The sequence below is a fragment of the Rana temporaria genome, chromosome 3 (genome assembly GCF_905171775.1).
Source record: "Rana temporaria chromosome 3, aRanTem1.1, whole genome shotgun sequence".
NCBI classification, from domain to species: domain Eukaryota; kingdom Metazoa; phylum Chordata; class Amphibia; order Anura; family Ranidae; genus Rana; species Rana temporaria.
The window spans coordinates 234,106,240-234,130,923 of NC_053491.1; the positions used below are offsets into that span (position 1 = coordinate 234,106,240).

Sequence of the window (24,684 nt, forward strand, 5' to 3'; positions counted from 1 at the left end):
CTTGGTAGAGGGAATATAACAACAATAAGAGATCAGGGTTGAGGTGGGGCTAGAATTCTACTAGACATACATTGGCTACTACTTTTGTGGCTCAGAAGTGAGTATGCACCAGTGCCCCCATAGCAAGCAGCTTGGACTGTTAAAGTGCAAATTATGACATTTTTATTTTAGGTATAGATACACTTAAACACCTTGCCGCCGGGTGTACGCACATATGCGTCATCGGCTTTTGGGGGTTATACCGGGATGATGCCCGCAGCTGCAGGCATCATCCCGGTATCGTTATTTAGAGTGGGCGATCGGCTTTCCGGTAATAACAACTGATGCGTCTAAAAGTCGCTCGGTTGTTATCCCAGAGGAGCGGGAGGGGATATCCCTGCCTCCAATGCTCTTACCGGGCCTCCCGTCCCAACGGGAGACCCGATCTGCCATCTACAGTGCCTAGAGAGTCTCCTGAATGCAAACAAGGAAGTGACGTCACAACGTCACTTCTGGTTTACTCAGCTGCAAGTCTTTTTGGGGATGTCTCTACCAGCTTTGCACATTTTTGACATTCTTCAAAATGTGAAATTTTTGCCCATTATACTTTGAAAAATAGCTCAAGCTCTGTCAGATTGGATTGAGAACGTCTGAACAACAATTTTCAAGTCTTGACTCAGATTCTCAATTGGATTTAGGTCTGGACTTTGACTGGGCAATTCTAACACATGAATATGCTTTGATCTAATCCATTTTATTGTAGCTCTGGCTGTATGTTTAGGGTCGTTGTCCTGCTGGAAGGTAAACCCCCACCGCAGTCTCAAGTCTTTTGCAGACTCTAACAGCTTTCTTCTAAGATTGCCCTGTATTTGGCTCCATCCATCTTCCCATCAACTCTGACCAGCTTCCTGTCCCTGCTGATAAAAAGCATCTCCACAACATGAGGCTGCCACCACCATGTTTCACAGTAGGGATGGTGTGTTTAGGTTTATGTGCAGTGTTAGTTTTCTGCCACACATAGCATTTTGATTTTAGGCCAAAAAGTAAAATTTTGGTCTCATCTGACAAAGCACTCTATTCCACATGTTTGCTGTGTCCCCCACATGGCTTCTCACAAACTGCTAACAGGACTTCTTATGGCTTTCTTTGAACAATGGATTTCTTCTTGCCACTTTTCCATAAAGGCCAGATTTGTGGAGTGCACAACTAATAGTTGTCCTGTGGACAGATTCTTCCCCCTGAGCTGTGGATCTCTGCAGCTCCTCCAGAGTTACATTGGGCCTCTTGGTTGCTTCTATGATTAATGCCTACCTTGCCCGGCCTGTCGGTTTCAGTGGATGGCCATGTCTTGGTAGGTTTTCAGTTGTGCCATACTCTTTCCATTTTTGGATGATGGATTTAACAGTACTCCATGTGATGTTCAAAGCTTGGGATATTTTTTTATAACCTAACCCTGCTTTAAACTTCTCCACAACTTTATCCCTGCCCTGTCTGGTGTGTTCCTTGACCTTTAAGAGGACCGTCGTTCACTAAGGCTGTCTAACAAACCTCAGAGGGCTTCACTGAACAGCTGTATCTATACTGAGATTAGATTATACACAGGGGGACTCTATTTACTAATTAGGTGACTTCTGAGGGAAATTGGTTCCACTAGATTTAGTTAGGGGTTTCAGAGTAAAGGGGGGCTGAATACAAATGCATGTTACACTTTTTAGATATTTATTTGTAAAAAAAATAATTAAAACCATTCATCATTTTCATTCCACTTCACAATTAAGTGTCACTTTGTGTTGGTCTATCACATAAAATCCCAATAAAATAAATTTAAGGTTTTGGTTGTAACATGACAAAATGTAGAACAGTTCAAGGGGTATGAATACTTTTTCAAGTCTCTGTAGCATTATGTAATGATAATCTTTTCCAAAACCAGGCCAGGTAAATTGGAATTCTGAAAAAAGCAATGCATGTACAGTACAGTAGTCTAACCTCTTCAGACCTGTGTGTTGCAATAATGAACATTTCATCATGCATTAATGCACAGCAGTTAGTAGCTTGGGTTAAGGTGCAGTTTTTTTAGAATGAACAACTACAGTAGTATTTAGGTAATGGCCTTGCACTGGTAGCCCAATAGTTTTTTTTTTTTTTTAAAAGCACATTGGTGTGCTGCATTGCTATTCATTCTTAAGGACACCCTGACATTCATCGGCGTCCAAGCTGGACCAATGTATTTATGTATAAAATATCTATATATGGAATTCATCCTTACTGACACCTAAGAGCCGGTTCACACTGGGGCGACTCGTCAGGCGGCTCAGCCGCCTGACGAGTCGCGTCCCATTCTATGCAATAGAACCGTTCTAATAGGAGCGACGCAAGTCGTTCCGACTTAGAAAAAGGTTCTTGTACGACTTCGGGGGCTGCTCAGGGGAATTTGCATTGACTTCTATACAGAAGTCACTTTGCTAATCACCTCTGAAGTCATCTTCAGGATGACCCCCGAAGTCGTGCCGCCGCAGTGTGAACCGGCTCTTAACATTTTACTTTAATGCAGGGAATATATTAAGGTAAACAAAAATAGGCTTTAGAACCTCTGTAATATCTCTTTAACTATTTTAAAATAAACAACTAGATTGAATGGTGTTTTAACATGTGCCTGGAGTTCAATATTAAATTGGTTACTTTATTTGTATCATTATTTTTTTTTGCTGGTCCCTCACATAGGCATAAATAAAATCGTCATACTGGCTTAGTTATTCAGTTTTTTACATTTATGAATGTAACAAAATGGTTTGAAACAGAAAAATAGGAAACTGATGTGTTTGTCTGAAGGTGACCTTGTATTAAATGAGGCAAGTTTAAGAAGGGAACCATGGACCATTGATTCTGTCCCTGCCACTCTTGGGTGACAAAATAACAGATAGAGGAAGTCATGGCTCATTGATTCTATCCCACTTTCCTTTAACAGCAGGGGAAAGCAGTGAAGATCCTTCCTATACAATAGACTGTTATTGAAACAATACAAGCCTGATTTCCCATTTGTGACAAGGTGGTCTGGAACAGCTCTGATTACCAAAATTTTTTTTTTTAAATCTGCATCATTTTTTGTTAGCCACTTATGAATCTGGAAAGAAGAGTGAGCTAAATATTGTCTTTTTTTTTTTTTTGTATGTACTAAAGTTCTTCTTTTGTACATATGTTTATATCATTACTGTTATTTACTGAATGCTAGCAAATGCTGTACAATCAATTCCATGACTGCTCTCTGACTGCTTAAAATACTTGTAAAGTAGACTTAGTATTTGCTGAAGGTCTTTCAAAAATATAGTTCTGACAATTCTAAGAATTTCACCTTTTGCATTCACCATATTAAATTTAATATTACAAATCAACCTCCTTAGGTCGCCTCTTCTAAACCATACATAGTGAAGGATTCTGACTTAAATTTACAATTTATCTCTATTTCAGAGATATCCTGATGTTTTCTGCATAGCTTAATAGCTATATTTCACTTGAGTCAAAGCTAGCCTTGTACAGAATTGTACAGCAATAGAAGGTGGCAAACTTGATAAAAGCAGAGTGTTTAATAGCTTTTCATATAGTAAAGACAAGCCATTTCTTTTGACAAGCATATATTTTTTAGCCAGAAGAATCATGTCATTTGTAGCTTTAAATAAAATAAAAAACTGGTGAAGGAAGATTCTCCTTGTTTAGGTACTTGCTCTTACAGGGTGACAACGCTCTTTCACTGTCTATCAGGTTTGCCCCTGCATTGCCATCCTGTCACATGCTCTTCCAATTAAGACTACAATCGACCTTGCTGACATACAATGCACAGATGTGTGCTGAAAACATCATTGTCAAAATATGGCCATTGCCATTTATGGATAATAACATTATCAGCATTCCCTCCCCTTTGCTTACTTTCAGCTATTGGCCAGGGAATTTCCCACTAGCAGGAAGAGTCATGGGTTGTTATAATGCTGGGCTTCATACCAACCAGAGAGCCGTGTGCGGGAAGCTGTCATAATCATGACAGCATCTCTGCATGCCAACTCAGAGTTGCTCTTAATCACTTCCTGCCCGGCTTACAGTAATATGATGGCCAAGTGGGAGCTTTCTGGTTCCGGGTGGACCTCATATGACATCTTCCCAAAGATGACAAATGACAAGTCAGTGTACCGGGCCACCGCCATTACCATGTGATGGATGTGACCAATCACAGCAGATCACATGACTATTGTACACAATTAATGGCTTCCATTCATAGCCATTCATTGTGTACTATTGTGCTGATCTCTGTGATTGGTCACAGTGATCATGTGGTACAGACAGGACCAATCACAGCCCATCTGTACCGTGTGATTAGCTGTGGCCAATAAAAGCTAATCACTATAGTACTCAAAGAATGGCTGTGAATGAATGGATGCCATTCATAAAAAAGGATTGCTTATGGCAGACCTTGCTGTTAAAAGAAATCACAATGTGCCACAATAAAAAAATATGACACTGTACTGCTCTAGTGACAGTATGTAAAAAAGAAAGTAATTAAAAAAAAATGTGGATATTTCTTATTTTTCAAAAAGTCGTGACAAAGAAGACGTACTTCAGAAAGCTTGCCATGCCTCTTACTAAATACCTTGGACTGTCTACTTTCCAAAAAAGGACATTTGGGGTGGTGTACATTCTGTCCTGGAATTTTAGGGGCTCGAGAAATGAGATAGGCATTCAGGAAATCAGGATTGATAAATTTTCAATTATACAGTATGTCACAAAAGTGAGCACACCCCTCACATTTTTGTAAGTATTTAATTATATCTTTACATGTGACAACAAAAATGTAAATTTGCTGTCCTCTCAAAATAACTCAACACAGCCATTAATGTCTAAACCGCTGGCAACAAAATTGAGTACACCCCTAAGTGAAAAACCCTATTGAGCATCTGTGGGATGGTGGATGTTAGAGACCTTGTTCTCCTCCCCCTTCTGTTTGAGAATGCCCCATAGATGCTCAATAGGGTTTAGGTCTGGAGACATGCTTGGCTGTAAGTCACACTTATCACACTTGTCACACTTGTCTTTGTACTCCTCAGCTGGTTGCCACCACACACGCTTGATACCATCTGAACCAAATAAGTTTATCTTGGTCTCATCAGACCACAGGACATGGTTCTAGTAATCGATGTCCTTAGTCTGCTTGTCTTCAGCAAACTGTTTTCAGGCTTTCTTGTGCATCATCTTTAGAAGAGGCAGTGTGCGGCATATAGTCTGAGCACTGACAGGCTGACCTCTCACCCCTTCAACCTCTGCAGCAATGCTGGCAGGACTCATACGTCTATTTCTCAAAAACAACCTCTTGCTATAACGCTGAGAACGTGCTCTCAACTTTTTTGGTCGACCATGACGAGGCCTGTTCTGTTCTGTGCAAAATTTAATAAAGTGCATTTATCTTCAGAGTTGCTTCCCCTCTAACCAAAGTGCTGCCAGAAGTGTCACCTCATCACTATAATCCCCCTGGCCAGCTATCCACCTCCACCAGAGCACCCTTACCTCCTCTCTGTTCTGTTCTGAGTAGAACCTGTCCTGTTAAACTGGTGTATGGTCTTGGCCAATGTGCTACAGCTCACTTTCAGGTCTTGGCAATCTTCTTATAGCCTAGGCCATCTTTATGAAGATCAACAATTCTTTTTTTCAGATCTTCAGAGAGTTATTTGCCATGGGGTGCCATGTTGAACTTGCAGTGACCAGTATGAGAGCGTGAGAGCGATAACACCAAATTTAACACACCTGCTCCCCATTCACATCTGAGACCTTGTAACACTAACGAGTCACATGACATCGGGGAGGGAAAATGGCTAATTGGGCCCAATTTTGTCATTTTCACTTTTGTTGCTAGCAGTTTAGACATTAATGGCTGTGTGTTGTTATTTTGAGGGGATAGCAAAGTTACACTATTAGATCCCTTTCACACTTATACAACTTATCCCACGATTTGGGACTGCAAAGTAGCACGACAAGTTGTTCCCCATGATTTCTAGTGTTGCTCACGAATATTCGTATTGCGAATATTCGGCTCGAATATGGCATATTCGAGTATTCGCGATATATTTCGAATTTCGCGGTGAATATTCGCAATTCCGAATATTCGCATTTTTTCAATTTTATTTTTAAAACAGATCACATCCTATCGACGTCTAAAAGCATTGCTGGTATGATTAGAGACCCTGGGCCGAGTAGCTAAGCTGAGGCGATCCTTTTATGTTGCCGAATTGAAAAAAAAAAAATTGCGAATTTTCGCTAATGCGAATGCGAAAATGATTGCGAATTTTCGATAACTGTGGTAGGAGAACTCTGATTGTCTCTGATGCAAAAGGGGGGGCTTTGTGTATGTTTCTGTTATGAATATTTGTATGTTTGATATTATTTTTTTTGTAAGAAGGAAAAAATTGCGCATACAGCAGCAACTCAAAAATGTTATACAACATAAATTAATACAAGACAGAAAATGGAGTCGCTCTACAAGAATAAAAAATATGTCTAGTGACAAGACATGTGGGCAAATTATAAAATAAGCAAGCGCAAATAACTTGTGAAATACACAGTGAAAAAAATATATAAAGAAATATAGTCCCAATAATAGAAAAATAATCTTTCATAAAAATGTCTTTGATATGTGAAGTGAAAAAAAGTCCAAAGCATGCAGCATGAACGTGTTCAATCTTCAAGGTGTTTGATTGACAAACGGCTGTGACAGATGGATAGAGTAAAGAATCACCACCAATGCAAAACACTTTTTATTATGTATTGTAAAATATCAAGAATATTCTGAGCCAATCAGAGTGCTCCTTCCGCATTTGCCGAATATTCGCAATTATTATGTATTGTAAAATATCAAGAATATTCTGAGCCAATCAGAGTGCTCCTTCCGCATTTGCCGAATATTCGCAATTATTATGTATTGTAAAATATCAAGAATATTCTGAGCCAATCAGAGTGCTCCTTCCGCATTTGCCGAATATTCGCAATTATTTTGTATTGTAAAATATCAAGAATATTCTGAGCCAATCAGAGTGCTCCTTCCGCATTTGCCGAATATTCGCAATTATTTTGTATTGTAAAATATCAAGAATATTCTGAGCCAATCAGAGTGCTCCTTCCGCATTTGCCGAATATTCGCAATTATTTTGTATTGTAAAATATCACGAATATTCTGAGCCAATCAGAGTGCTCCTACAGCATTTGTCGAAATTGCGCAGTAAATATCGCATTCGCATTTTGCGAAATTTCGAAAAAATATCAAGAATATTCTGAGCCAATCAGAGTGCTCCTACCGCAGTTATCGAAAATTCGCAATTATTTTCGCATTCGCAATAGCGAAAATTTGCAATAATTTAATTTCGATAAAATATCACGAATATTCGAATTTAGCGAATATATCTCGAATATTCGACTATATATTCGAGATATATCGCGAAATCGAATATGGCGTATTCTGCTCAACACTAATGATTTCCAATGACAACCATTCATATTAGTACGACTTCAAGTTTTTCCGACATCAAAGTAGTCCCTGCACTACTTTGGTCCAACTTTGATGCCAGTTAAACGGACATTCCTTGAAATCTTGGCAAAATCACGTTTATTTTCCAATATGTATTGTCTTTTTTCATTTTCTTTAGCCAAAAATGAAAAACCCAGTGGGGATTAAATACCACCAAAAGAAATCTCTATCTGTCTGAAATAATGATTTGAATTTAATTTGGGTGCAGTGTTACATGACCAAGTAATTGTCATTCAAAGTGTGACAGCACTGAAATCTGAAAATTGGCCTGGGCAGGAAGGGGGTACAAGTCTCCAGTATTGAAGTGGTTGATTCCTACTAATTTGCTTATCTGCGAACAGGGCAATTTTTATTTTATTTTTTTATCTGCTGTAGCCAATGCAACAGATTCTAAAACCGGCAGTAATAAGAACTATATGGGACAGATCCACAGAGAGAGTACACCGGCGTATCTACTGATACGCCGGCGTACTTTCAAATTTCCCGCGTCGTATCGTTGTTTTGAATCCTCAAAACAAGATACGAAGGCATCTGGGTTAGATCCGACAGGCGTACGTCTTCGTACGCCTTCGGATCTAAGATGCAATTCTTCAGCGTCCGCTGGGTGGCGTTCCCTTCGTTTTCCGCGTCGAGTATGAAAATTAGCTATTTCCGACGATCCACGAATGTACGAGCGGCCGGCGCATTCCTTTACGTCGTCTCTAGTCGCCGTCATTCCCGCGTATAATTTTAATTTTTTTTTTGCGTAAGTCGTTCGTGAATCGGGATGGACGTAATTTACGTCCAGGTCAAAACCAATGACGTCCTTGCGACGTCATTTAGCACAATGCACAGCGAGAAATTTAGGGACGGTGCATGCGCAGTTCATTCGGCGCGGGGACGCGCTTCATTTAAATGAAACACGCCCCCTACCCGCCCAATTTGAATTCCGTGCCGTTACGTCGCTTGAGATACACTACGCCGCCGTAAGTAAGCAAAATTTTTATGGATTCGAACCAAAGCCAGGTAAGGTATGGCGGCGTAGTGTATCTCAGATACGATGCGCCGGGGCAGATCTTTGTGGATCTGCCCCAGTGAGTCTGCTGCTCGTGTCGAAAAGCTTTGAAAATACTTTTAACATTTTTGATTTGATTCCCCCACAGTGTTTTAGCAAAATACAGCAAATGTTGGTCCACATTTGCTAATAAAATCTAGGCAGCATGCGTATGGTTTTCTCTGAACTTAAAAAAAACTTAAATTCTATCAATTTAGAAAAGCATCTGATTAAACATAGGGGTGGGTTTATTAAACAGTAAATGTTCATTTGCAAAGGAAATAGGCTGTATTCTTCTGAGACACCCAAACATCTGAAAGCTTCATTCCCCTTGCACATAATTAGGCATTCAAAATTACTGTATTTATAACTTCACAAAATTTACAAAGTCACATTTTATTTGTGAAAGTCTCAGCTTATTTAGTAAATGATCCCTTTGGGCGAGTCAGGGAACACTAATCTGTGTATATAATGCGATCACAAAATTGCACTAAAAGCATATAAAAGATAACAATCATGCTAATTGTTACTTTCCACATATCTGTATATTAGTAACACTGCATTAGTATTACTGAAAATATTTCTGCACATTTTAAATCTTCTTTGAGTAATATTGAAGAGAAATGCTGTAACTTCTGAAACAGTATTTATTTTTTTACCATGTGTCAGAACGACTGTATACGTTTTTGAAACATCCATTGTGCTCAAAGGGAAATATTGAGACTACATGTTGCCAGAGCTCTGGATAACTGGCATATTCTGTCTATGTATAATAAACTGCTGAAAACTGTAGACACCCCGATGGCAATAAGCAGAATTTAGACATTTAACATTGAACACATCGGACATGTCAAAAACCATTTTAGAAATGACTAAACAAAAGAAGTAATAGATACTAATGACGTTGGTTATTAATTTAGTGTCCTATGGGGCAGTATGATACATAGCAGGAACATGGAATTGTCCTTTAAAAAGGGGCTTACAGGCTATGATTCAATAAATAGTAGAAATCCAACTACAGTTGCACAATGGATGGCTAATCAAAGTAAATGGCATGCAAGTATACACTAATTCATCTGAAACACATTTCCTGTCATCGTCCAGACATTGTGCAACAGCTGCTATTGTGCGTCCAGAATGCAGTACAGCCCATGCACGCTTGATGAATCCTAACTATGTTTATTTCATTACTGCTCCCTGTAAACTCATGTTTTCTTTATGATTTCACCCTGAACTCATAGAACTGCAGGGGATGTGGGCCTGGCACAGGCATGTTTCATCCACCAGCTGTTGGCTATAATCATATTTATTGTGTTGTAGTTATCCAAGCAATATTTTATGAATTAAGCAGTTACATAATGTTAACATTGTGATTTAATTTGTCTAAATGCAGTGAGGTACTTGTACAATGCAGCTGTGTTTTTCATTGCTACTGAACACCTGTTTTGTTTATACATATATGTACATTTACTGTAGATAATACTGACAAATGAGTTTAGCGGGTACACAGTCCTTAAAGGAGTTGTAAATAAAAATGTTTTTTTTTTGTTGAAATTACTATTTACAGGGTATAGAGACATAATAGTTAACTGATTCCTTTTAACCACATAATCACCGCCCTATAGATGAAAGATGTCTAGAAGGCGGTTCCTTAACTCTGGGAGGACGTCCATGGACGTCCTCCCAGAATCGCGCTCCCGCGAGCCCCCTGGGGCGCGCACACGGGAATGTCTGTGACCGCCGGACCCGGCGCATCACAGATCACGGTAAATCGCCGCGATCACTTGTAAACAAACCGGCGTCATGTGATGACGCCGGTTCCTCCCTCCCCTTTCTGTACCGAACGGTACAGTGTGAGAGGAGAGGGGAGAGAGAGAGGATGCAGCACGAGTGCTGTGGGCTGGATCTGTGACAAATGCAGTCACAGATCCAGCCATCCATCCCTGCCCCATAACAATACTCTGCAACATAACCAAACTGTGCAATACTCTGAAATACCCCACACTACTCTGCAATACCCCACAATACTCTGCAACACCCCACACTACTCTGCAATACCCCACAATACTCTGCAATACCCTACAATACTCTGCAATACCCTGCAACGTCGCCTATGGGGATTTTTAAGTAGCAAAGTTTGGCGCCATTCCACGAGCGTGTGCAATTTTGAAGGGTGACATGTTGGGTATCTATTTACTCGGCGTAACTTCATCTTTCACATTATGCAAAAGAATGAAGAAAAAATACTAAATTTGCTAAATTTTTTAACAGAAACAAAGAAAAATTCATTTTTTTTACAGAATTGTCAGTCTTTTTTCTCTTATAGCGCAAAAAATAAAAAACCCAACGGTGATTAAATACCACAAAAAGAAAGCTCTATTTGTGTGAAAAAAAGGACAAAAATTTCATTTGGGTACAATGTTGTATGACTAAGTAATTGTCATTCAAATTGTGAGAGCACTGAAAGCTGAAAATTGGTCTGGTTATTAAGTGGGTTTACGTGTCTGGTGGTCAAGTGGTTAAAAACAATTAAAAATAGATAAAAATCAATAATATAAATGTACCTGTAGTGTCTGGTTTCGTTTTTGCATGTTTCCTGCTTCTCTGCTGTACAGAGCCACAGAGCCAATACAGGGCAGTGATGGTTTGGAAAACGAAACTGATTGGTGCTGAGGGGTTTTAGACACACAGTAATCACACCCCCTTGATTAGTGACCACAGAGAGAAAGCTCCCAGTAGTGTGGTTATCAGGAAACAGGGAACAGGAAGTGTGGAGCTCAGAGAAGAATTACAGCAACTTGAGAGCAAAAACGAACAATAAGAACATGAAAACAGCACTGCATTAAGGTAAAGGAAGCAATTAAGATAAAAAAAAAATCCTTTACAAACCCTTTAAAGGACTACTAAACCCTATTTTTTTTTAAATATCAAACATATCATACTTACCTCCTCTGTGCAGTTGGTTTTTGCACAGAGTGGTCCCAACCCTCCTCTTCTGGTGTCACTCAGCAGCGCTGGTGGCTTCTCTTCTTCTCAAGTGCCCCATTAGAGAAGTGCTGTCCTTTGGAACACACAATGCAGATGCCCTCCAGATTCCTGCTGCTGTGTTTATTGACACAGACAGCAGGACTCGCCTGCGTCATTGGATTTGATTGACAGCAGCGGGAGCCAATGGCTGCGCTGCTATCAATCTATCCAATCAGGACACGAGACACCGGCCGATGCTGTTGTGCTCATTCCCATTGCGGGAATTACAGGGCGCTCGGGGGGGGGGGGGGGTCTTCTGTATGACATGAGGTTTTTCACCTTAATACATGAATGCATTAAAGGGACTGTAAAGGTTAATTTTTTATTTTCTAAGTAGGTTCCTTTATGCTAGTGCATTGTTGATTCACTTACATTTTCCTTCGATTTCCCTTCTAAATGTTTTTTTTCTTTGTTTTCTTTGTCTGAATTTTTCACTTCCTGTTCCTCCTCAGTAAGCTGTTCTGGCTGACTAACCCCCATGGATGATAGGGGCAAGCTTACTGAGGAGAAACAGGAAGTGAGAAATTCAGACAAAGAAAAACAACATTTAGAAGGGAAATCGAAGGAAAAGGTAAGTGAACCAACAATGCACTAGCCTAAAGGAACCGATTTAGAAAATTAAAATGAACCGTTACAACCCCTTTAAGGTAAACAACCTTGAGGGTTTACAACCCCTTTAAGAGATTATTTTAAACCTGAAGTTTAGCTTAAAAAAACATGTTTCTTTACCGTTTAAAGCTGGCCATACATTATATGATTTTCTTATTCAATTTGCTTTAGATTTACTTTCAACTACGTACTGCAAGGGCCTGCCTGATTGCATACAAATTTAACTTGTTTAAGTTTGTCCTCATATTATATGGTTTTGGTAAATCCAAAGAAATATTGTACAAGCAAACTGTATATTATATGGCCAGTTTGAGTTACATTACTTACCAGCAATAAAGTATGTCCTATGATGTGCGGGCTTGTGGATTCAGCAAAAATCTTCACTGCAGGGCTGCCCTGTCCTCTTCCTGCTGCTGAACTTTTGGTGCTCTGGGGGTTAACAGCTTCATCTCTCCGGGCTCAGCTGCACTAAAGATGATCTGATAGGGACACAACCTCTCATGCCTTCATCTCCATTGAGAAAAGTTCTTTCCTTGATTACACTGCATTTAACGTTATCTGTGAATAGGGTTGATAATCATGTGACTGATCAGACGCTGCCCCATTCACAGTTACAGGCAGTCAAATCAGTGAAAACACTTTTCTTAATGGCGGAAAGGGCAGGAGGCAGTATATCCCTTGTCAGATCATCTTTAGTGCAGCTGAGTCCGTGATCAAAAGCTATTTACCCCCACAGTGCTGAAAAGGACAGGGCAGCCCTGCAGTGCAGATTTCCACATAATTCAGAAGTCTGCACATCGTGGGCTATTCTTCATTACATGCACTACTAACACTGGGCGGTGGAGGCTCCTCTGTTGAATTTCTTTGGTGAAGCGCTGCTGGAGTGATCAGACTTTTTGCTCTATATAAGGACAATGGGCCAGATTCACAGCGGAGATACGACGGAGTATCTCAGATACTCCGTCGTATCTCTCAGAGTATCTATGCGACTGATTCATAGAATCAGTTACGCATAGATAGCCCTAAGATCCGACAGGTGTAATAGTTTTACACTGTTGGATCTTAGGATGCAGTACCGCGGCCGCCGCTGGGGGGAGTTTGCGTCGTATTCCAGCTTAGGGTATGCAAATTAGCAGTTACGGCGATCCACAACGGATTTTCGCGTTCGGTACGTCGTCGCTAGTATAGTTTCCCGTCGCAATTTTAGGTGTCGTTTGACCTGCCCTAACTTTAGACAGCACACGTCTATGCGTAAAACGTCCGGGAATACGAAAGTACGCTACGCACGTCGCACGTCGTCGCCGTTCGAAAAAATGATGTCACTTCGCGCAAAGCACGGCGGGAATTTCGAAACGGAGCATGCACAGTAGGTCCGGCGTGGGAGCGCGCCTAATTTAAATGGCACACGCCCATTTGAATTACGCGGGCTTACGCCGGAGGCCGCCAGCGTAGGTTATCATTGCAAGTGCTTTGTGAAACAGGCACTTGCGATGAAAACTTGCGGTGGTGTAACGCATCTACGATACGTTACGCCGCTAGTCTACGTGAATCTGGCCCAATGTAACCAAAGCTGTAGAGCAAACAATGTTTTTTTTTTATTTATTTTTTAAACTAAGCTTTAGATTTAAAATCAGTTGGGGCAAATCAATAACCCACTACTTTTTTTTGGACTGTAAAATAAGTGCACCCGGAGGAAACCAACATGAAGATGGGGAGAATACAGGATCTAGTTGGTTGCTATATGCAAAAAAGAAAAAAAATCCTATTATAAAGTTATATTAGCAAAGATGATATATAAATCTAAAAGACTTTAGGAGGGACATATTTGCCTCCTACAGTAGTCACCTTTGCTCCTACCCAGACAGCTGCATAAAGGCTAGGTCAGGTGGTATGGGGCACAGGAGCTGGGCCAGCACAGACAGTAATTAGACACTCCCTCAAGAAGTTAAAGCTATGACACGACAGAAGGGGAGGGGGGGGGTTCTTCTTTCAGTACTGAGGTATTTTTCTGGAGTGATTGTATTCCATTGCAAAATAATTTCTAAAAAAAAGGGTTATTTAAGAAAAAACACCACCAATCAGCTTTTAGTATGCTTGATTTTTTTTTCTGTACCTTTACCTGCAATTTTTAATTTGGTGATAGGATCTCTTTAACTCTTAAAACATAAAAGTAGAGTCCTCATAGCTTCCTCACAGCTGTGTATTTTTGATAGAACATACACAGGTGTTGAAGTTACTTATGCATGGAAGTGTACTGAATGGTGATTAGGTACTCAGAAGATTCAGATAAGGATATTTACATCACTGATCATTTTGTGATTTCTTCTGGAAGCTCCAAGTTCTGTGGGTGACATTTAGCTCATTATACAGTATGTATATGCATTATAGTTGCCTCAGATTGGTTGGCATAGGAAGTTTAAAGGGCTTTTACTGCTTTATGGCCTATCCTTATCTCCTTAGTTATTCTATCACAGTAGATGGGGTTCACACCTAAGGGATAACTGTTATTTGTGGCACCCAGAGGTGCTTAGGTAAAATGTTATAGGGACACTACTACAATATAATGGATGTGTGGCAAGTCTATTTTACATTGTTAAGCTATTTTCCCTCAGACCCTCTCTGTTTGCAAAGTAAGAGAGAGATTAGACTTACAAGTGAATGCTCTGCTGTGAAACTAAGCTGCGTACTCTAGAAACAAGAATGCCACCTATTTCTATCTCTGGGCAGGTCCTCCACAGTGGCGGCTAGTGCTCAAATTTTTTTGGGGGGCGCAAACAAACTAAAAAAAATCATCAATTGCAGCCTCACTGTGCCCATGAAATGCAGCTACTGTGCCCATCAATTGTCGCCACTGTGCCATCAAACGCAGCCACTGTGCCCATCAATTGCCGCCAGTTTGCCCCATCAAATGCCACCAGTTTGCCCCCTTAAAATGCAGCCAGCTTGTCCCCTCAAATGCAGCCACTTTTCCCCCTCAAATACAGCGACTTTGTCCCCTCAAATATAGCCAGTTTGCAGACTCAAATATAGCCAGTTTGCCACCTCAAATATAACCAGTTTGCCCTCTCAAATGCCGCCAGTTTGCCCCCTCAAATACCACCAGTTTGCCCCCTCAAATACCACCAGTTTGCTCCCTCAAATACCGCAAGTTTGCCCCCTCAAATGCTACCAGTTTGCCCCCTCAAATACCACCAGTTTGCCCTCTCAAATACCACCAGTTTGCCCCCTCAAATACCACAAGTTTGCCCCCTCAAATACCACCAATTTGCCCCCTTAAATGCTGCCAGTTTGCCCCCTCAAATGCCACTAGTTTTCCCCCCTCATATATCGCCAGTTTGCACCATCAAATGCAGCCGCTCCCTTGGTGTCATCGTAATCTCTGCTCACCTGTCGCTTCAGCCAATTAGGTGACCGGTAACCAGACCGGCTGCACTTAATTGGCTAAGAGGCGGGTCAGTGTTAGGGAAGCGATTCCCTAACACAGCACTGTTTAAACAGGGAACGCACAGCCGTGCACCCTCTGTTTAAACAAATCAGGACGCCTATTAGAGCCTCTGGCTCTAATTAGATACTTCCAAAACACACCCACCGATGTTATTCAGATGGCCGGCGCTCAACAGGGGGCCGGACACCAGAATAGTGGGTGGCAGCGGCGACAATACAGATCAGCTAGAGAGCACCACTTTCAACAATATAATGTGAATATTTACTATATTTTAATAAAGGTACCTTGATTCTTTATGACATTTTCTTTTATCACCTGTCTGTGTCAGTGCTGTAAATCCATCTTCTATATGGCAGTGTACCTGACATTTAAAGATCCAAGAACCTCTCACTATGCCAGCTATTTGAACCTGTGTGACCTGGTATAGTCTAATTGAGATTTGATATACTGTATAGGAAGAAAACTTTTTTTGCTGTGATCAGCACTGCAGGAACAAAATTGGGTCTGGCTGAGTGCTACTAAACCATTCAAAGGAAGCCTTCTATTTGTATGAATTATTAAAAGGCTTCCTCTGTTTTTCTGAAGTGGAGATCAAGACGCCATATACCCTCCTCTCCACCAGTCAAAAGAAAACTTGTATTTGTTCATTAAAAAACAAGGTTTCCTGTGAATGGATGAGCAGCCAGACCTGATTTTGTTCTGACAGCAGACTGGAAGTCTCCACACTGCTGCCGGAACACAGTGCTGTATATTCTATGTACAGAGCTGACTGCAACCACAGGAAATAGTTTTTTGGACCAGCTTGGTCCAAACAAACTATTTAAGGTAACAAAAACCTTCAACCTATTCGGAGACTTTGAGGACAAGCAGTAAACCAATCCTACAAACAGCAAATTCAATTTTTGGTGTACAGAACACCTTGCAGGTAGCATTTTGGAAGATTAAAAAAAATCTAAGTTTTTTTGCATATACAAATGATAAGGTATTTTTAATTTACAAAATGGCTTGTGTATATATCTTATAGAAATATATTCAGGATCATTGTAAAGGATCATTTGTGTTGCAGTATTGTGCAGTAAAACACACGTTTGTCACATTTACACCAGACTGTGTTTTGTTATGGTAAAAATTGTATTTTAAATGGACCCCCCCCAATGCGCTGTTACAATAGTTAGCAATGCACCTCCTCTGCTGAGCTTAACAACACATATGTCATGTTCTGTGCAAAAAAATAAAGATCTGGTCTGTTTTATGTTTTGTGTATCAGGCTGTGCTGCCAGCCCATTCCAAATATTTGGGTTGCCTTATCAAAGCGCACCCTAACGTGTAATAACATTTTCTTGAAATTAAAGGTTATTTGCAGGTACTTGGGGCCTGATCCACAAAAACCCTGCGTAACTTAACTTTTGACATTTAAGTTACACCGCCGCAAAATCTCTACCTAAGTGCCCGATCCACAAAGCACTTACCTAGAAATTTTGAGCGGTGTGACTTAAATCTGTCCGGCGCAAGGCGTTCCTATTCTAATGGGGTGAGTCCCATTTAAATTAGGCGCGCTCCCGTGCCGGACGTACTGCGCATGCTCCCGACGTTATTTTCCCGACGTGCTTTGCGCGGTTTTACGTTACGCCGAGTTTTGTGAATCGCGCCGGGTAAAAAAAGTTGCGTCTGGAAAAAAAAGAGATGCGGCGGGAAAAAAAAAAATTAAAAAAAAAAATTGACAGCGTCGCGGGAAAGAAGGGTCTACTTTTACATGGTGTACTAACTTTACACTTTGTAAAAGCAGCCCTAATTTTGCAACGGCAAACTAATACTTACGGAGAAAAAACAAAGCGTAAAAGCTTTGTGGATCTCCGTAAGTGCTAATTTGCATACCCGACGCTGGATTTCGACGAGAAATGCCCCCAGCGGCGGCTGCGGTACTGCATCCTAAGATCCGACAGTGTAAGTCCCTTACACATGTCGGATCTTCTGCCTATCTATGAGAAACTGATTCTGTGGATCAGTTCCATAGATAGAAACAGGGATACGACGGCCTATCAGTAGATACGCTGGCGTATCCCTTTTGTGGATCAGGCCCTTGATTCATAGCATTATGCAAATACTCTTAATCTTAAAAAAGGAAACCCATGTAGTGAAAACAGAAAGACAGCATCATTATGTAAAAGAAACTCTTCCCTTTTCTAGTGATAGAGAAACCAATACCCAATATGACAATATGAAATATCTGTTTATAAAAAAACAGCTGATGCATACTCAGTGAACAAAAACTTTGAGACCCAGTTATTTTCCCATAGGGGGGCGCCATCTTGCCTCTTACACTGCATAAAAAGTGAAGCCCAGCTGCACATCAGAAATGATCTCTGCCCTTTCTGTGAAGTCACATATCAGTTATTTCTAGAAGGCAGTGGACATACATTAGAATCCAAGGGGAGTGTTTAGACAGACATGAGGGCTTAGCTTGCTGACTCTTAAGGAAAAGTCAAGATTTGAATATTAGCAACAGTGCCGTATGCCCTGCTTAGGCTTCACATTTTGACTAAAGCAGGAAACAGATGATGTTTGCATGCTTGGGAAATGGAAAGATTCACTTTAAATTCACAGATATATCACCGTTCCAAAGGCAGAAAAAGCTGAGATGACTTCTAAGGTAGGAAAAATATATTTTTATCTGTATTATATTATTGCCTTGTCTTCAGATAGAATTACAGAGATTCTTTGGTTTGGGCATATTAAAATGGATCATGTTTAGTTTACCATTGGGCCCCATTCACACCTGAGTAATTCTCTGCTTGGAGCTTGAAGCTCTAAAATGCTCAACAAGGCAAATCCCATTCATCTAAATGGCCCCTGTTCACATCTGAGTATTTTGTCACCTGCAGCAAAACACCTGTTGCTCAAAAAAATTCTTCTTTTTGACAGATTGGGCCTCATAGACTTCAATGGGAGTGCCTGAAAACATGCAACATAAATGTTTTATAAGCGTATTGTCACGCATTTTCTGCTCGAACAGCAGTTCTCTACCCCAAATCTCCTACACACCTCCTCCCCCAAGTGCTTTATTTTGGCTACACAAAAACGCCTGAAATAATTGTAAACGTTTGTAATACACTGCTAAGATGCTTGTAATACACTTCCAAAAATGCTCAAAAACTCTCAAATAAAAATGCCTAAAAACTAGGGCTGTTACTGATCCAAATTTTTGTGTTCAATTAATCAATTTTTTTAAAATCGATTAATCAACTAATTTCGATTAATTATAACACACATACAGATCCAACTACTTTTAGCTGATCTCCTCCTTGCAGGCTGATTACCAGTGCAGCTACCAACCACTGGAAAAATGGATAGCAGGATACAAAAAACACACAAAGGCAGCACTGGAAGGGAATAGCATTAAAACTTTTATAGTCTTCAAGTAGGTAACAAAATAAATATTGCACTTGAGATAAAATCGATGTAGCTACATAAACTGTAAAAATGGTGCGAGTAATACCAAACGGTAACAAAAGCAGTCCTAAAAACATGTAGCTAAGTATGATACTGGTATAAAAATGTGTACAACGATGCCACTGCTGAATCCAGATGAGAAGAAGTTAATATCAGTCCGTTGGCATGTAGGTGTCCCATGAAGTGAACTATCACAACTCCCAGTGGATGGTGGTAGAATCCCAGGTTGATAGAGGGAAGTGTAACAGCCCTTGCGTGTGGCAGATTGTAAGGTCCCGCCGGCATGCAGATATGAAGGCACAGCAAAGGAGCCCTTCAGATGGATACGGTAAGCCCCGCCGGTGTCCGTGATGTCACCGTATCTCCGACGGAACTCCCTGAAGGCCCAGAAGCCGGCGGAGAGGTCAGTACCAATCAAAATAATTTTGATCGATCAAAAAAATTTTGATTGATCAAAAAAATTAAAGATTAATCGATGAATTAATAGTTAATTTCCACAGCCCTACTAAAAACTGCTCTGCTCAGGTGTGAATGCAGCCTTGGAAGCTGTAGCTGAGAGTAGATACATTGTTGCAGGCTAGTATGGCTAATACATTACATATAAACAGTTCCTGATAAATTGAACTCATTTTGGATGTATCCCCTTCATAAACGGGTATATACAGTATCTCACAAAACTGAGTATACCCCTCTCATTTTTGTAAATATTTTATTATATCTTTTCATGTGACAACACTGAAGAAATGAGTGTACAGCTTGTCTAACAGTGTAAATTTTCTGTCCCCTCAAAATAACTCAACAAACCATTAAAGCCCTTAATGTCTAAACTGCTGTCTCAACAAAAGTGAGTACACCCTAAGTGAAAATGTGTAAATTGGCCCCAGGTAGCCAGGTAGCCCCAGGTAGCCATTTTCCCTCACTCGTTAGTGCTACAAGGTCTCAGGTGTGAAGGGGGCAGGTGTGTTAAATTTGGTGTTATTACTCTCGCTCTCTCATACTGGTCACTGGAAGTTCAACATGGCACCTCATGGCAAAGAACTCTCTGAAGATCTAAAAAAAAAAAAATGTTGCTCTACATTTCAGACCCTGAAACCGAGCTGCAGCATGGTGGCCAAGACCATACAGCGGTTTAGCAGGACAGGTTTAACAGGACCAAAGAAGTTGAGTGCACGTGCTCAGCATCATATGCAGAGGTTGTCTTTGGGAAATAGACGTGTGAGTGCTGCCAGCATTGTTGCCAAGGTTGAAGGGGTGGGGGGGGGGGGTCAGCCTGTTAGTGATCAGACTATACGATGCACACTGCATCAAATTGGTCTGCATGGATGTCGTCCCAGAAGGAGGCCTCTACTAAAGATGATGCACAAGAAAGCCTGCAAACAGTTTGCTAAAGACAAGCAGACTAAGGACATGGATTACTGGAACCATGTCCTGTGGTCTTATGAGACCAAGATAAATGTATTTGGTTCAGATGGTGTCAAACGTGTGTGGCAGCAACCAGGTTAGGAGTACAAAGACAAGTTTGTCTTGCCTACAGTTAAGCATGGTGGTGGGAGTTCCGTGGTCTGGAGCTGCATGAGTGCAGCCGACACTGGGAAGCTACAGTTCATTGAGGAAATAATGACCCCAAACACACCTCCACGATGACCACTGACTTGCTAAAGAAGTTGAGGGTAAAGGTAATGTACTGACCAAGCATATCTCCAGACCTAAACCCTATTAAGCATCTGTGGGGCATCCTCAAATGGAAAGTGGAAGAGCGCAAGGTCTCTAACATCCACCAGCTCTGTGATATCATCATGGAGGAGTCAAAGAGGACTCCAGTGGCAGCCTGTAAAGCTCTGGTGAACTCCATGCCCAAGAGGGTTAAGGCAGTGCTGTAAAATAATGGTGGCCACATAAAATAGTGACACTTTGGACCCAATTTTGACAATTTTCATTTAGGGGTATACTTACTTTTGTTGCCAATTTGTATTTGTAGACAATAATGTGTTGAGTTATTTTGAGGGGACAGCAAATTTACACTGTTATACAAGCTGTACACTCACTACTTAACATTGTAGCAAAATGTAATTTATTCAGTATTGTCACATGAAAAGATATAATAAAATATTTACAAAAATGTGAGGGGTGTACTCACTTTTGTGAGATAATGTAGCTATTAATGTCCAATATAAATTGATGATAATAAAGCACCTTATCTCTTATTTGTTGCCGGACTTTCTCCCTTTCTGCTTCCATTCGGGCATGCTTTGCCTTCCTTTCATCCTCTTGTTGGCGTAGAGCTTCTTGTCTCTCTTCTTCCTTCTTCTGGGCATCTGGATCTTTTTCCTCTTCGCCTCCCAACATCTTTCCCATATCCTTTGTTGCCCCTGTACAGAAGAACAGAGATATATTTAATTTGTGTTAAAAAAAAAAAAAATCAGTTGGTTTCTGCCTACATTATTCATTCAAAATCTGCATATCATCATATTAAAGGTTTTGCTTTTTAAAAATCCCATATTATTGGAGACAGTTTTCATGGAGCAATTTTCCATCTAGCATGGTTTCTGTAAAATCTGGATCACCATATGCACGGAATAAGATGTGTTCAGTCCTGAAGAAGTGGACGGTTATGTTGACTGATTGAGTTCAGAAAAGTGTCTAAGATGTACCCATGTGAACTAGTTTGCCATAAAATAGGGTTGGCATATAATTTGTGGTGATATTCAGAAACGGATGCATTATAAACTGTATTACCTTTTTATTATGTATACATTTTTCTATAGAATACACATTGAGAATAATTTTATCTTTTGTGTTAATAGCCTCTCCATTGCTATATTTAAAGTCCTATTTTGCTATAATTTTTAAAATATGTTTGTACAATAAATGGGGCCAGCTATCAAAGTGACAGTTGTACCTCAAACATTACACAAATAATCAACTCTCCTGGTAATCTATGGAACCGTGCTTCAAGTTTAACAGTTTGGTCACCGAGACTAAACTGTCAAACTGTAAAACGTATTGCTATCACAGCTCCATTGAGATTGTAATAAAAATAAGTGAAAAAAAAAATGTTTTAAAAATTTAAGTTTAATAAAAATACAATTAAAAAACCTCAATACATTTTTAAAAGCCCCTGTCCTTTGATTGAATCATGCATATCAGGTATCGGCACACATGCCAGACCGAAGGCAAAAATTCTAAGGCCATCATTCACTGTTCACTGTAAATTGATGAGCTGTAAAGGCTTTTAATGTGTCATCTAGAGACAACTTTGTGTACCTTATTTTTTGCTGTTCCACAGGTGTGCACAATTAAGAAGCTTGACATATTCAATATCTATTTATTTATTTTATCAACCTCATCTCATTTTTTTGTACCCCAAAATTTTGGTAACGTATTATGAAAATCTGGTAGCAAATTATCATATTTTTAAACTTTGGTAATCCATTATTTGAGTGCATTTTTCACTTGGATTTGAGAAACAGTTGCACAACTATTATGCAACATACAAAATGGTAACTGCCACCACATTTTTAACAGGATCACATCTTTTAGACAATATGTTATGCTATGAGGGTTTTAAGTAATCTTCAAGCCTAAAATGTGTATTTTAAAAAGTGTGCAAAAAATCGAAAACATGACTGTAGAAAAAAAAGAAGGAAGTGAAAAGCAATAGGGAAAGGACTAAAGAAGTTTGTAATAGGGTTATAGAGTAATTGTATGCAAGAACACTAATACTTATGTAATAATATAAATGATTCTGATGGTCATCACTTTTGCTACTATAACTCTGATGCTGCGTACACACGATCATTTTTCGTGTTCTAAAAAATGAAGTATTTTTTTAATGTCATTAAAAATGATCGTGTGTGGGCTTCAGAGCATTTTTCGGGTTCTAAAAAATGGGCAAAAAAAATTCGAACATGCTCTATTTTTTAAAGACGTTTTTAACGTTGTCATTTTTCGGGTTGTAAAAAATGGTCGTGTGTGTGCTTTAACGACGTAAAAAATCTGCGCATGTTTAGAAGCAATTTATGAGACGGGTGCGCTAGTTCTGGTAAAACTACCGTACGTAATGGAGTAAGCACATCCATCACGCTGTAACAGACTGAAAGCGCAAATCGTCTTTTACTAACACGAAATCAGATAAAGCATGGAACTTCCCCTTTATAGTGCCGTCGTACGTGTTGTACGTCACCGCGCTTTGCTAGAGCATTTTTTTTTCACGATCGTGTGTAGGCAAGGCCGTTTTAATGATCAAGTTGAAAAAAAACTTGTTTTTTCTAGAGCCTGAAAAACGTCATTGTTTAGAACCCGAAAAATTATCGTGTGTACGCGGCATGAGATGTGAAATTATGAAATAGATTGATGAGCTACTAAGGAGAGTTTTTGAAAAAATTAACGTTAAAAAGTAATTTCCCTGCATGGCTGCACACTGACATCTTCTATCCACAACAGTGATCCCATTCCTAGTAGTGCATTTATTATACCCACAGATCTTCTGCTATCTGTCTTTCATTTAGGAATACTTTATGTTAAGATCGATGACAGTGTTTTTACAACTACAGATGCCACATTGCTAGATGTCACAGAATGCGGTTGTTGGGGAACTACCTAAATTATGCTATGGGGCCCCATTATCTGTAATTATGCCCCTGGTAGATATAGATATGGCAAGTTTACAAAAGTAAAACATAGATACATTACATATGTGAACACATTTTCTAGGTATTCTTGTGCTTGACTTTATGCACTAACTATATTTGCTGTCCAGTGACTACTGTGTGACGTGGACACTCCCTATCAGATGTCTAGTGCCTGGGTCCCCTCAGGTTTGAGGATACAGTCTGCAGGAAATTACATCAGTTTGAGGGTACAGGGTGCAGACAGGGAACAGCCAGACCAGCCAAATCTGCAGCACTGCATTACAGCACCTCAGAATAACATTGGTTATGGACCTTGGTGTCTGTGAGAGAGGTGAGTATAAAAACACTCCACAAGGTAAAATAAAAATGTGCCCACAGATGGGCTTTAAAATTAAACTCCAGCTGAATCCACTTATCTACTGTATCCATTAAAATTAATTACACAAATTTTAAATACAACTATGATAATGCATGAATGTTGTTATCTTAGAGCCCTGTATTTCTCGCACAGCAGCAGTCATATTGGTAGAGAAAGGATATGCACTCTAAACCAGTCTGAATGCTATTGCTTTGCACAGTGATCAAAGCTGTATCCTGGCTTAGGCCCACAAGGCCCAGGCCTAGGGCAGCACTTTGCAGGGGGCAGCACAGAAAAAGTCCCTGCCAGCTTGCACTACACTTTTATTGTAGTGCCACTCTTATGGGGCGGACTGGGCAAAGAGGCATATTAGCCCAGCACCCCCATAAAGCAGCCACACTGCTTCCGGTATGCGGGCGGCCGGCATTCTGTAACTATTGCGGGGGGGGGGGGGGGCGCGCTGCTTATAATTTTCACTGTCCTGTCATCCTGGACCAAAAAACTTTTCTCACTGTGCTATATGTTTTCTGCTGCACCATTGGCATGGTTATATCTTCTTAGTCCTCTCCATAAAATTATCCAAAATTTGGGCTT

General features: G+C 40.2%; 1 protein-coding gene across 2 annotated transcripts in view; it reads right to left on the reverse strand.

Annotated features, from left to right (window-relative positions):
- Nucleotides 1-24,684, reverse strand: part of CPLX2 (complexin 2) — a 256,064-nt gene that overhangs the window by 26,274 nt on the left and 205,106 nt on the right. For both annotated transcript variants that reach the window (XM_040344473.1, XM_040344472.1), the window contains exon 3: nucleotides 21,295-21,470. In XM_040344473.1, the coding sequence (XP_040200407.1) occupies nucleotides 21,295-21,470 (176 nt within the window). The remainder of the gene's footprint in view (nucleotides 1-21,294; nucleotides 21,471-24,684) is intronic.